General features: G+C 50.7%; 1 protein-coding gene across 1 annotated transcript in view; it reads right to left on the bottom strand.

The window, feature by feature from the left end:
- LOC140425663 (plectin-like) overlaps positions 1 to 16,002 on the bottom strand; it is a 620,159-nt gene that overhangs the window by 481,004 nt on the left and 123,153 nt on the right. The window contains 1 exon segment of the mRNA XM_072510158.1: positions 6,421 to 6,482. Coding sequence (XP_072366259.1) covers positions 6,421 to 6,482 — 62 coding nt within the window.

Below are 16,002 nucleotides of genomic sequence, written 5' to 3' on the forward strand. Positions count from 1 at the left end.
ATACAGTGCACTGAATCACCCTCCACCGCACTCACATACAGTGCACTGAGTCACCCTCCACCACACTCACATACAGTGCACGGAGTCACCCTCCACCGCACTCACATACAGTGCACTGAGTCACCCTCCACCATACTCACATACAGTGCACTGAGTCACCCTCCACCGCACTCACATACAGTGCACTGAGTCACCCTCCACCGCACTCACATACAGTGCACTGAATCACCCTCCACCGCACTCACATACAGTGCACTGAATCTATCTCCACCACACTCACATACAGTGCACTGAGTCACCCTCCACCGCACTCACATACAGTGCACTGAGTCACCCTCCACCGCACTCACATACAGTGCACAGAGTCACCCTCCACCACACTCACATACAGTGCACTGAGTCACCCTCCATCGCACTCACATACAGTGCACTGAATCACCCTCCACCACACTCACATACAGTGCACTGAGTCACCCTCCACCGCACTCACATACAGTGCACTGAGTCACCCTCCACCGCACTCACATACAGTGCACTGAGTCACCCTCCACCGCACTCACATACAGTGCACTGAGTCACCCTCCACCACACTCACATACAGTGCACAGAGTCACCCTCCATCGCACTCACATACAGTGCACTGAGTCACCCTCCACCACACTCACATACAGTGCACTGAGTCACCCTCCACCACACTCACATACAGTGCACAGAGTCACCCTCCACCACACTCACATACAGTGCACTGAGTCACCCTCCATCGCACTCACATACAGTGCACAGAGTCACCCTCCACCACACTCACATACAGTGCACTGAGTCACCCTCCATCGCACTCACATACAGTGCACTGAATCACCCTCCACCACACTCACATACAGTGCACTGAGTCACCCTCCACCGCACTCACATACAGTGCACTGAGTCACCCTCCACCACACTCACATACAGTGCACTGAATCACCCTCCACCACACTCACTCACAGTGCACTGAGTCACCCTCCACCACACTCACATACAGTGCACTGAGTCACCCTCCACCGCACTCACAGTGCACTGAGTCACCCTCCACCGCACTCACATACAGTGCACTGAGTCACCCTCCACCGCACTCACAGTGCACTGAGTCACCCTCCACCGCACTCACATACAGTGCACTGAGTCACCCTCCACCACACTCACATACAGTGCACTGAGTCACCCTCCACCACACTCACATACAGTGCACTGAGTCACCCTCCACCACACTCACATACAGTGCACTGAGTCACCCTCCACCACACTCACATACAGTGCACTGAGTCACCCTCCACCACACTCACATACAGTGCACAGAGTCACCCTCCATCGCACTCACATACAGTGCACTGAGTCACCCTCCACCATACTCACATACAGTGCACTGAGTCACCCTCCACCACACTCACATACAGTGCACTGAGTCACCCTCCACCACACTCACATACAGTGCACTGAGTCACCCTCCACCGCACTCACATACAGTGCACTGAGTCACCCTCCACCGCACTCACATACAGTGCACTGAGTCACCCTCCACCGCACTCACATACAGTGCACTGAGTCACCCTCCACCGCACTCACATACAGTGCACTGAGTCACCCTCCACCACACTCACATACAGTGCACTGACTCACCCTCCACCACACTCACATACAGTGCACTGAGTCACCCTCCACCGCACTCACATACAGTGCACTGAGTCACCCTCCACCGCACTCACAGTGCACTGAGTCACCCTCCACCGCACTCACATACAGTGCACTGAGTCACCCTCCACCACACTCACATACAGTGCACTGAGTCACCCTCCACCATACTCACATACAGTGCACTGAGTCACCCTCCACCACACTCACATACAGTGCACTGAGTCACCCTCCACCACACTCACATACAGTGCACTGAGTCACCCTCCACCGCACTCACAGTGCACTGAGTCACCCTCCACCACACTCACATACAGTGCACTGAGTCACCCTCCACCGCACTCACAGTGCTTAGAGTCACCCTCCACCGCACTCACATACAGTGCACTGAGTCACCCTCCACCACACTCACATACAGTGCACTGACTCACCCTCCACCACACTCACATACAGTGCACTGAGTCACCCTCCACCGCACTCACATACAGTGCACTGAGTCCCCCTCCACCGCACTCACAGTGCACTGAGTCACCCTCCACCGCACTCACATACAGTGCACTGAGTCACCCTCCACCACACTCACATACAGTGCACTGAGTCACCCTCCACCGCACTCACATACAGTGCACTGAATCTATCTCCACCGCACTCACATACAGTGCACTGAGTCACCCTCCACCACACTCACATACAGTGCACTGAGTCACCCTCCACCGCACTCACATACAGTGCACTGAGTCACCCTCCACCACACTCACATACAGTGCACTGAGTCACCCTCCACCGCACTCACATACAGTGCACTGAGTCACCCTCCACCGCACTCACATACAGTGCACTGAGTCACCCTCCACCGCACTCACATACAGTGCACTGAGTCACCCTCCACCACACTCACATACAGTGCACTGAGTCACCCTCCACCACACTCACATACAGTGCACTGAGTCACCCTCCACCGCACTCACATACAGTGCACTGAGTCACCCTCCACCGCACTCACATACAGTGCACTGAGTCACCCTCCACCACACTCACATACAGTGCACTGAGTCACCCTCCACCACACTCACATACAGTGCACTGAGTCACCCTCCATCGCACTCACATACAGTGCACTGAGTCACCCTCCACCACACTCACATACAGTGCACTGAATCACCCTCCACCACACTCACATACAGTGCACTGAGTCACCCTCCATCGCACTCACATACAGTGCACTGAGTCACCCTCCATCGCACTCACATACAGTGCACTGAGTCACCCTCCACCGCACTCACATACAGTGCACTGAGTCACCCTCCACCACACTCACATACAGTGCACTGAGTCACCCTCCACCGCACTCACATACAGTGCACTGAGTCACCCTCCACCACACTCACATACAGTGCACTGAGTCACCCTCCACCGCACTCACATACAGTGCACTGAGTCACCCTCCACCACACTCACATACAGTGCACTGAGTCACCCTCCACCACACTCACATACAGTGCACTGAGTCACCCTCCACCACACTCACATACAGTGCACTGAGTCACCCTCCACCGCACTCACATACAGTGCACTGAGTCACCCTCCACCACACTCACATACAGTGCACTGAGTCACCCTCCACCACACTCACATACAGTGCACTGAGTCACCCTCCACCACACTCACATACAGTGCACTGAGTCACCCTCAATCGCACTCACAGTGCACTGAGTCACCCTCCACCACACTCACATACAGTGCACTGAGTCACCCTCCACCACACTGACATACAGTGCACTGAGTCACCCTCAATCGCACTCACATACAGTGCACTGAGTCACCCTCAATCGCACTCACAGTGCACTGAGTCACCCTCCACCACACTCACATACAGTGCACAGAGTCACCCTCCACCGCACTCACATACAGTGCACTGAGTCACCCTCCACCACACTCACATACAGTGCACTGAGTCACCCTCCACCACACTCACATACAGTGCACTGAGTCACCCTCCACCACACTCACATACAGTGCACTGAGTCACCCTCCACCGCACTCACATACAGTGCACTGAGTCACCCTCCACCGCACTCACATACAGTGCACTGAGTCACCCTCCACCACACTCACATACAGTGCACTGAGTCACCCTCCACCACACTCACATACAGTGCACTGAATCACCCTCCACCACACTCACATACAGTGCACTGAGTCACCCTCCATCGCACTCACATACAGTGCACTGAGTCACCCTCCACCGCACTCACATACAGTGCACTGAGTCACCCTCCACCACACTCACATACAGTGCACTGAGTCACCCTCCATCGCACTCACATACAGTGCACTGAGTCACCCTCCACCGCACTCACATACAGTGCACTGAGTCACCCTCCACCACACTCACATACAGTGCACTGAGTCACCCTCCACCACACTCACATACAGTGCACTGAGTCACCCTCCACCACACTCACATACAGTGCACTGAGTCACCCTCCACCGCACTCACATACAGTGCACTGAGTCACCCTCCACCGCACTCACATACAGTGCACTGAGTCACCCTCCACCACACTCACATACAGTGCACTGAGTCACCCTCCACCACACTCACATACAGTGCACTGAGTCACCCTCCACCACACTCACATACAGTGCACTGAGTCACCCTCCACCACACTCACATACAGTGCACTGAGTCACCCTCAATCGCACTCACAGTGCACTGAGTCACCCTCCACCACACTGACATACAGTGCACTGAGTCACCCTCAATCGCACTCACATACAGTGCACTGAGTCACCCTCCACCACACTCACATACAGTGCACTGAGTCACCCTCCACCACACTCACATACAGTGCACTGAGTCACCCTCAATCGCACTCACAGTGCACTGAGTCACCCTCCACCACACTCACATACAGTGCACAGAGTCACCCTCCACCGCACTCACATACAGTGCACTGAGTCACCCTCCACCACACTCACATACAGTGCACTGAGTCACCCTCCACCACACTCACATACAGTGCACTGAGTCACCCTCCACCACACTCACATACAGTGCACTGAGTCACCCTCCACCGCACTCACATACAGTGCACTGAGTCACCCTCCACCACACTCACATACAGTGCACTGAGTCACCCTCCACCACACTCACATACAGTGCACTGAGTCACCCTCCACCGCACTCACATACAGTGCACTGAGTCACCCTCCACCACACTCACATACAGTGCACTGAGTCACCCTCCACCACACTCACATACAGTGCACTGAGTCACCCTCCACCACACTCACATACAGTGCACTGAATCACCCTCCACCACACTCACATACAGTGCACTGAGTCACCCTCCACCACACTCACATACAGTGCACTGAGTCACCCTCCACCACACTCACATACAGTGCACTGAGTCACCCTCCACCACACTCACATACAGTGCACTGAGTCACCCTCCACCACACTCACATACAGTGCACTGAGTCACCCTCCACCACACTCACATACAGTGCACTGAGTCACCCTCCACCACACTCACATACAGTGCACTGAGTCACCCTCCACCACACTCACATACAGTGCACTGAGTCACCCTCCACCGCACTCACATACAGTGCACTGAATCACCCTCCACCACACTCACAGTGCACTGAATCACCCTCCACCGCACTCACATACAGTGCACTGAGTCACCCTCCACCACACTGACATACAGTGCACTGAGTCACCCTCAATCGCACTCACATACAGTGCACTGAGTCACCCTCCACCACACTCACATACAGTGCACTGAGTCACCCTCAATCGCACTCACATACAGTGCACTGAGTCACCCTCCACCGCACTCACATACAGTGCACTGAGTCACCCTCCACCGCACTCACATACAGTGCACTGAATCTATCTCCACCACAGTCTCAGACCGTGCATTGATTCTATCTCCACTACACTCTCGGATAGTGCACTCAATAGACTCCACCACACTCTCAGACTGTGCATTGAAACTATTTCCACCACACTCTTGGACAGTGCACTGCATTTGCCTCCACCACACTCAAACAGTGCAGTGAATCTGCCTCCACCACACTCTCAGACAGTGGAGTGACTCTGCCTCCACCACACTGTCAGACAGTGGAGTAACTCTGCCTCCACCACACTCTCAGACAGTGGAGTAACTCTGCCTCCACCACACTCTCAGACAGTGGAGTGACCCTGCCTCCACCACACTCTCAGCTCATGCACTCCGGACCCTAACCATTCGCACTGTCAATAGTATTTGTCCTCATGTTGCCTTTGGTTGTTTTGTCATTCACCATAAATATGTGTCTTCCCATTCTCGATCCTTCCACCAATCAGAACAATTACTGCCTATCTACTCTGTCCAGACCCTTCAAGATTTTCAATATCTCCATCAAATCATCTCTGCCCTTATTTTTTTCTAACAAAAATAAACCCAACCTCTCCAATCTATCTTCATAGTTGAAGTTCCTCATCGCTGGATCCATTCTTTTCTGCTCTCTCTCCAATGCGTCACATCCCTCCTGCCGTGCGGGGTCAGAACTGGACACAATACTCCAGCTCGGTTCAACCAGGGGTTCGGCCAGTTTAACTGGTTTTGGACTGAGTGCCAATTTTAATCAAGGGGCTTGTTATTAATAACCTTCTCGACTTGCCCTGCCACCTTCACTGGTTTGATATACACCGTCGTTCTATGACTCGCGCATCACTGCCTCCCCCTCCTTACTCACCTTCATCAGGTGTTTGTTGACCCATTTTGTGAAAGTTTTCTTCTGGACACGATCACGTTCATCTGTAAATAACAAAAAGATTTGCTTAAACCCTGCCCCAAATAGAATACAATGTTTAACAAATCCAAACTACTCACACCGAGAGTATTGATCAAACCCGGACCGTCCACACCGAGAGGAATAATCAATCCCTGACCGTGCACACCGAGAGTATTAATCAAACCCGAACAGTCCACACCAAGAGTAATAATCAAACCTGGACCATCCACACCGAGAGTATTAATCAACCACGGACCGTCCACACTGAGAGTATTAATCAAACCTGGACCGTCCACACCGAGAGTATTAATCAACCCCGGACCGTCCACACCGAGAGTATTGATCAACCCCGGACCGTCCACACCGAGAGTATTAATCAAACCTGGACCGTCCACACCAAGAGTATTAATCAAACCTGGACCGTCCACACCAAGAGTATTAATCAAACCTGGACCATCCACACCGAGAGTATTAATCAACCCCGGACCGTCCACAGCGAGAGTATTGATCAAACCCGGACCGTCCACACCGAGAGTATTAATCAAACCTGGACCGTCCACACCGAGAGTATTAATCAACCCCGGACCGTCCACACCGAGAGTATTAATCAACCCCGGACCGTCCACACCGAGAGTATTGATCAACCCCGGACCGTCCACACCGAGAGTATTGATCAAACCCGGACAGTCCGCAGAGAGAGCATTAATCAAACCCGGACAGTCCGCACAGAGAGTATTAATCAAACCCGGGCCGTCCACACCGAGAGTATTAATCAACCCCGGACCGTCCACACCGAGAGTATTAATCAAACCCGGACCGTCCACACCGAGAGTAATAATACAACCCTGGACCGTCCACAACGAGAGTATTAGTCAACCCCGGACCGTCCACACCGAGAGTATTAATCAAACCCGGACCGTCCACACCGAGAGTATTGATCAAACCCGGACAGTCCGCACAGAGAGTATTAATCAAACCCGGACAGTCTGCACAGAGAGTATTAATCAAACCCGGGTCGTCCACACCGAGAGTATTAATCAACCCCGGACCGTCCACACCGAGAGTATTAATCAAACCCGGACCGTCCACACCGAGAGTAATAATACAACCCCGGACCGTCCACACCGAGAGTATTAATTAACCCCGGACCGTCAACACAGAGAGTATTGATCAAACCCGGACCGTCCACACCGAGAGTATTAATCAACCCCGGACCGTCCACACCGAGAGTATTGATCAAACCCGGACCGTCCACACCGAGAGTAATAATACAACCCTGGACCGTCCACACCGAGAGTATTGATCAAACCCGGACCATCCACACCGAGAGTAATAATACAACCCCGGACCGTCCACACAGAGAGTAATAATACAACCCCGGACCATCCACACCGAGAGTATTAATCAACTCCGGACCGTCCACACCGAGAGTATTAATCAAACCTGGACCATGCACACCAAAAGTAATAATCAATCCCTGACAGTCCACACCGAGAGTAATAATCAATCCCGGACCGTCCACACAGAGAGTATTGATCAAACCCGGACCGTCCACACCGAGAGTATTAATTAACCCCGGACCGTCAACACAGAGTATTGATCAAACCCGGACCGTCCACACCGAGAGTATTAATCAACCCCGGACCGTCCACACCGAGAGTATTGATCAAACCCGGACCGTCCACACCGAGAGTAATAATACAACCCTGGACCGTCCACACCGAGAGTATTGATCAAACCCGGACCATCCACACCGAGAGTAAAAATACAACCCCGGACCGTCCACACAGAGAGTAATAATACAACCCCGGACCGTCCACACCGAGAGTATTAATCAACTCCGGACCGTCCACACCGAGAGTATTAATCAAACCTGGACCATGCACACCAAAAGTAATAATCAATCCCTGACAGTCCACACCGAGAGTAATAATCAATCCCGGACCGTCCACACCGAGAGTATTGATCAAACCCGGACCGTCCACACCGAGAGTAATAATACAACCCCGGACCGTCTACACCGAGAGTAATAATACAACCCCGGACCGTCCACACCGAGAGTATTAATCAACCCCGGACCATCCACACCGAGAGTATTAATCAAACCCGAACAGTCCACACCAAGAGTATTAATCAACCCCGGACCGTCCACACCGAGAGTATTAATCAAACCCGAACAGTCCACACCAAGAGTATTAATCAACCCCGGACCGTCCACACCGAGAGTATTAATCAAACCCGAACAGTCCACACCGAGAGTATTAATCAACCCCGGACCGTCCACACCGAGAGTATTAATCAAACCTGGACCGTCCACACCGAGAGTATTAACCAACCCCGGACCGTCCACACCGAGAGTATTGATCAAACCCGGACCGTCCACACCGAGAGTATTGATCAAACCCGGACAGTCCGCACAGAGAGTATTAATCAAACCTGGACCGTCCACACCAAGAGTATTAATCAAACCCGGACCGTCCACACCGAGAGTAATAATACAACCCTGGACCGTCCACAACGAGAGTATTAGTCAACCCCGGACCGTCCACACCGAGAGTATTAATCAAACCCGGACCGTCCACACCGAGAGTAATAATACAACCCCGGACCGTCCACACCGAGAGTATTAATCAACCCCGGACCGTCCACACCGAGAGTATTAATCAAACCTGGACCATGCACACCAAAAGTAATAATCCTTCCCTGACAGTCCACACCAAGAGGAAGAATCAATCCCTGACCGTCCACACCGAGAGTATTAATCAAACCCGAACAGTCCACACTGAGAGTAATAATCAAACCTGGACCGTCCACACCGAGAATAATAATCAATCCCTGACCGTCCACACCGAGAATAATAATCAAACCTGGACCGTCCACACCGAGAATAATAATCAATCCCTGACCGTCCACACTGAGAGTAATAATCAATCCCTGACCGTCCACACCGAGAGTAATAATCAATCCCTGACCGTCCACACCGAGAGTAATACTCAATCCCTGACCGTCCACACCACAAGCAATAATCAATCCCTGACCGTCCACACAGAGAGTAATAATCAATCCCTGACCGTCCACACCGAGAGTAATAATCAATCCCTGACCGTCCACACAGAGTAATAATCAATCCCTGACCGTCCACACCGAGAGTAATAATCAATCCCTGACCGTCCACACCGAGAGTAATAATCAATCCCTGACCGTCCACACTGAGAGTAATAATCAATCCCTGACCGTCCACACCGAGAGTAATAATCAATCCCTGACCGTCCACACTGAGAGTAATAATCAATCCCTGACCGTCCACACCGAGAGTAATAATCAATCCCTGACCGTCCACACCGAGAATAATAATCAATCCCTGACCGTCCACACTGAGAGTAATAATCAATCCCTGACCGTCCACACCGAGAGTAATAATCAATCCCTGACCGTCCACACCGAGAGTAATAATCAATCCCTGACCGTCCACATTGAGAGTAATAATCAATCCCTGCGGAAGAGAAAGAGGATTGTCAGAGGATACAGCAGGATATAAACTGGTTGGAGTCTTGGGCGGAGAAATGGCAGATGGAGTTTAATCCGGACAAGTGTGAGGTAATGCACTTTGGAAGGTCCGATGCAGGTAGGATTTACAGAGTAAATGGTAGAACTCTTGCGAGTATTGACAGGCAGAGCGATCTGGGCATGTCCACCGAGCAGTGAAAGTGGAGAAGGTGGTCAAGAAGGCATCCGGCAGGCTGGCCTTCATCGGTCGGGGCATTGAGTATAAAAATTGGCAAGTCATGTTGCAGCTGTACAGGGCCTTAGTTAGGCCTCATTTGGAATATTGTGTACAATTCTGGTCGCCACACTACCGGAAGGATGTGGATGCTTTGGAGAGGGTACAGAAGCGGTTTACTGGGATGTTGCCTGGTCGGGAGGGCATTAGCTATGAGGAGAGGTTGGATAAACTCGGTTTGTTCGCACTGGAACGAAGGAGGTTGAGAGGTGACCTGGCAGAGGTCTACAAGATTATGAGTGGCATGGACAGAGTGGAGAGTCAGATGCTCTTTCCTCGGGTAGGAGAGTCAAGTACTAAGGGACATAGGTTTAAAGTGCGTGGGGAAAAGTTTTTTACACCGAGGGTATTAAATATATGGAACGCGCTGCCTGGGGAGGGGGTGGGAGCAGGTACGATAGCGGAATTTAAGAGACATCTAGACAAATGTATGAATAGGGTGGGAATGGAAGGTTACGGACTCCGTAAGTGCAGACGGTTTTAGTTTAGGCTGGTACCATGGTCGGCGCAGGCTTGGAGGGCCGAAGGGCCTGTTCCTGTGCTGTATTGCACTTTGTTCTTTGTCCACACCGAGAGTAATACTCAAACCCGGACCGTCCACACAGGGTAATAATCAAAACCGGACCATGCACATCAAGAGTAATAATCAAACCCGGACCATCCACACAGAGTAATAATCAAAACTTGACCATTAACATCAAGAGTAATAATCAAACCTGGACCGTCCATACAGAGTGATAATCAAAACCGGACCATGCACACCAAGAGTAATAATCAAATAATGACCATCCAATAAACTTTTAAATGCCCTCAATGTTGGCGAGTTCACTACTGCTACAGTAGTGAACTCGCCAACATTGAGGGCATTTAAAAGTTTATTGGATAAACATATGGATGATAATGGCAGTGTAGGTTAGATGGCTTTTGTTTCGGTGCAACATCGTGGGCCGAAGGGCCTGTACTGCGCTGTATTGTTCTATGTTCTATGCACATCAAGAGTAATAATCAAACCCGGACCGTCCACACAGGGTAATAATCAAACCCGGACCATTCACACCAAGAGTAATAATCAAACCCGGACCGTCCACACAGGGTAATAATCAAACCCGGACCATTCACACCAAGAGTAATAATCAAATCCGGACCATCCATACAGAGTAATAATCAAACCCGGACCATCCACACCAAGAGTAATAAACAAACCCAGACCAAATTGGCAGGCAGTAACTAGTGGGGTACCACAGGGATCGGTGCTGGAACCCCAGCTATTCACAATATATATTAATGATTTGGATGAGGGAACAAAATGTAACATCTCAAAGTTTGCAGATGATACCAAATTGGGTGGGAGGGTGAACTGTGACGAGGATGCAGGGATCCTACAGCAGGACCTGGACAGGTTGGGTGAGTGGGCAAATCAATGGCGGATGCAGTATAATTTGGAGAAGTGTGAGGTTATTCACTTTGGAAGCAAAAACAGGAAGGCAGATTACTACCTGAATGGTTGTAAATTGGGAGAGGGGAGTGTGCAGCGGGACCTGGGTGTCCTTGTGCACCAGTCGCTGAAGGTAAGCATGCAGGTGCAGCAGGCGGTAAAGAAGGCTAATGGTATGTTGGCCTTCATCGCGAGAGGTTTCGAGTATAGAAGCAGGGATGTGTTGCTGCAATTGTACAGGGCCTTGGTGAGGCCACACCTGGAGTATTGTGGGCAGTTTTGGTCTCCTTCTCTGAGGAAGGATGTTCTTGCTCTCGAGGGAGTGCAGCGAAGGTTTACCAGACTGATTCCAGGGATGGCGGGACTGTCATATGAGGAGAGATTGACTCGGTTGGGATTGTTCTCGCTGGAGTTCAGAAGAATGAGGGGGGATCTCATAGAGACTTATAAAATTCGAACAGGACTGGACAGGATAGATGCAGGGAAGATGTTACCAATGATGGGTGTGTCCAGAACCAGGGGTCACAGCCTGAGGATTCAGGGTAAACCATTTCGGACAGAGAGAAGGAGACATTTCTTCACACAACGAGTGGTGAGCCTGTGGAATTCATTACCACAGGAAGTAGTTGATGCTAAAACTTTGAATATATTCAGCAGGCAGCTGGATATAGCACTTGGGGAGAACGGGACCAAAGGCTACGGGGAGAAAGCAGGATTAGGCTATTGAGTTGGATGATCAGCCATGATGGTGATGAATGGTGGAGCCGGCTCGAAGGACCAAAAGGCCTCCTCCTGCTCCTATCTTCTATGTATCTGTGTATCTATGTCCACACCGAGAGTAATAATCAAACCCAGCCCATCCACACTAAGAGTAATAATCAATCCCGGACGGTCCACTGAGAGTAATAATTAAACCTGGACTGTGCACACTGAGAGTAATAATTAAACCTGGACTGTGCACACTGAGAGTAATAATTAAACCTGGACTGTGTACACTGAGAGTAATAATTAAACCTGGACTGTGCACACTGAGAGTAATAATTAAACCTGGACTGTGTACACTGAGAGTAATAATTAAACCTGGACTGTGCACACTGAGAGTAATAATCAAACCGAGACCTTCCACATGGAGAGTAATAATCAATCCAGGACCATCCACGCCAAGAGTAATAACCAAACCCAGACTGCCAACACTGAGAGTAATAATCAAACCTGGACCATCCACACTAAAAGTAATAATCAACCCCGGAGACGTCCACACCGACAATAATAATCAATCACAAACCGTTCACACTGAGAGTAATCATCAATCCCAGTCCATCCACACCGAGAGTAACAAACATGTCGGGATATTACTCTCAGCCCCACAGGGCAGCACGGTAGCATGGTGGTTAGAACAATTGCTTCACAGCTCCAGGGTCCCAGGTTTGATTCCCGGCTTGGGTCACTGTCTGTGCGGAGTCTGCACGTCCTCCCCGTGTGTGCGTGGGTTTCCTCCGGGTGCTCCGGTTTCCTCCCACAGTCCAAAGATGTGCAAGTTAGGTGGATTGGCCATGATAAATTGCCCTTAGTGTTCAAAATTGCCCTTAATGTTGGGTGGGGTTGCTGGGTTGTGGGGATAGGGTGGAGGTGTGGGCTTGGGTGGGGTGCTCTTTCAAAGAGCCGGTGCAGACTCAATGGGCCGAATGGCCTCCTTCTGCACTGTAAATTCTATGAAACCACTTGGTGTTGGAGTGTTTGAATGGGTGTGTCACGCAGCCTATCAGCGAGCTTGCCTCGCCATGCTGCAGGATAATTCTTGGAATGTGTTGCAGCAGATTAAAGGATAAACCCAAATCAAGTGAGAGAAAATGGTTGTGAATCATGTCTCAGGGAATGCGCCCAGCCCATCCTGGCAGAGGGAGTGAGTCGGGGGCTCAGTAATTCGACAGTAACTTGAGTCAGTCCAGGTCGGCAGCGGGAGCAGAACGGAAGCTGTGCACTCGATCTCTCAGATATATCAGTCAGGGGGCTGGCTGGTTGGGGGGGCCTGGTACAGGGCAGGAGGAAGAGGGGTCCCAGCTCCTCCCAACCTGAGCAGTCTGAATCTTATTGGAGGAACAGTAAACAGTTTATACACAGGGCAGGAGGCAGGAGGTAGACGGCCAGCGACAGGGGTCAGGCAGTGTTGAACAAGTGCAGAAATGATTATTAACCAGGCCAGAACAATTCACCCTGTCCAATGATGGACTCCCAGCTGCTGAGACAGCAGAAACATTTATATTTACTGGAATAGAAATTAGGAGAAACAGGCACAACAGAGAATTGGGAGAGACGGCACAAGAGGAAGAAATGCCCAGGTATTATACAGTCAGAACTCTGCAAGGTGTCATTTGCATCTGCGATGCATGTATGTGAATACAGAGTGTGACAAATGTGATTGGTGAGTTACAGAGACAGGTGTAACTTGGAAATATATCGCCGTTCGTATTGTGATAATAACAAAGACCTAACTTAATGAAGAGTGAATATTGCGGGATACAAGATACGTTTCAGATATCTTAGTGAGCAGTGAAACAAGGACGTATCTATAAAGGAGAATGTTATTGGTGGAGAAAGAGGGGATATCTGCAAGGAGTCAATGACAGAATCTATTTGGTTGGAGTTAAGGAACAGAGGTGCCGAAACATTGCTGAGATCGGTCACCAACCAGTGGGAAAGAAGTCGAGTGGAATTTTCCATTCTGGGAGTCAGTCCCGTAGCAGGCGTGGGGACGGGAAATGTTTCCAACTGCGAGGCAAGTGGGAATTTGCGCTGGGTCACACAACGCTGGCCTAATTAATTATAAAGTTGAGGGTTTCCCAGCATCTTGCACGGTGGGTGCCCCGGGTGACTCAAACCTCACCACCATATCTAGCACCATATTTAATCGGCACCTGGACATCAACATTAAAGACAGGCGGGGGGGGGGGGGGGGGAGGATAATTCTGTCTGTGGAGTCATTATGACCCATTGACTCCCCGCTCGCGCTTCACTGTACAATCATTTATTATTCAGCATTTATTGCCCATCCCTAGTTGCCCTTCAGAAGGTGGGGGTGAGCTGCCTTCTTGAATCGCTGCAGTCCCTCAGGTGTAGGTACACCCACTGTGCTGTTAGCGAGGGAGTTCCAGGATGTTGTCCCAGCGACAGTGAAGGAACGACAATATATTTCCCAGTCAGGGTGGTGAGTGACTTGGGGGGGAACCTCCAGGTGGTGGGGTTCCCAGGTATCTGCTGCTCTTGTCCTTCTAGATGGTAGTGGTTGTGGGTTTGAAGGCTTGGTTTGTTGCCGCAGTGCACCTTTGATCTACCATTGTATCATAAGGTGCAGGTTGGTAATGGAAAAGGACAAAGAACAATCAAGAGTAAGGACAAGTAGGTGGATGGCTAATTTCAATGGGATCAGAATGGATCTGGCCTGGATATATTGCAATGAGGGACTAGAATGCAGAATGTAACTGCCCTTAAAGAAATGCGAGGCTAAACGTTACAACAGAGGTGGTATCAGAAAGGCTATCAGATAAGTCATCGGGACCAGACGAGACACATCAGGAGGTGAGGAAAGTGAGAGAGTAAATTGCAGAGGTTCAGGGCAGGACTTTTCAGTCTAAAGCTGCAAGATTAACCCAGCAACAACAGACCAATCAGTTTAACTGAAGTGACGGGGAAGAAGAATAAAACAATAATTCAGGCAAAATTAATAGTTCATTAATCAATTTCAGGTTAATAAAGGAAAGCCCGGCATGGATTTGTTAAGAGCAAAACATGTTTAACTAACTTTCTGGAGTCTTTTTGAAGAGTTGACAGAGAGGTTGATGAGGGGAATGCTGTTGATGTGATGTTCATAGACTTTGAAGAGGCATTTGATAAAGTGCCCCACAGCAGACTTATGAGAAAAATTGTAGCTCATTGAATTGAAGGAGAGGTCAGCCCTCCCTCAGTACTGACCCTCAGACAGTGCAGCACTCCCTCAGTACTGACCCTCTGACAGTGCAGCACTCCCTCAGTACTGACCCTCAGACAGTGCAGCACTCCCTCAGTACTGACCCTCTGACAGTGCAACACTCCCTCAGTACTGACCCTCTGACAGTGCGGCACTCCCTCAGTACTGACCCTCTGACAGTGCAGCACTCCCTCAGTACTGACCCTCAGACAGTGCAGCACTCCCTCAGTACTGACCCTCAGACAGTGCAGCACTCCCTCAGTACTGACCCTCAGACAGTGCGGCACTCCCTCAGTACTGACCCTCTGACAGTGCGACACTCCCTCAGTACTGACCCTCTGACAGTGCGGCACTCCCTCAGTA

This window comes from Scyliorhinus torazame, chromosome 6 (genome assembly GCF_047496885.1).
Source record: "Scyliorhinus torazame isolate Kashiwa2021f chromosome 6, sScyTor2.1, whole genome shotgun sequence".
NCBI lineage: Eukaryota > Metazoa > Chordata > Chondrichthyes > Carcharhiniformes > Scyliorhinidae > Scyliorhinus > Scyliorhinus torazame.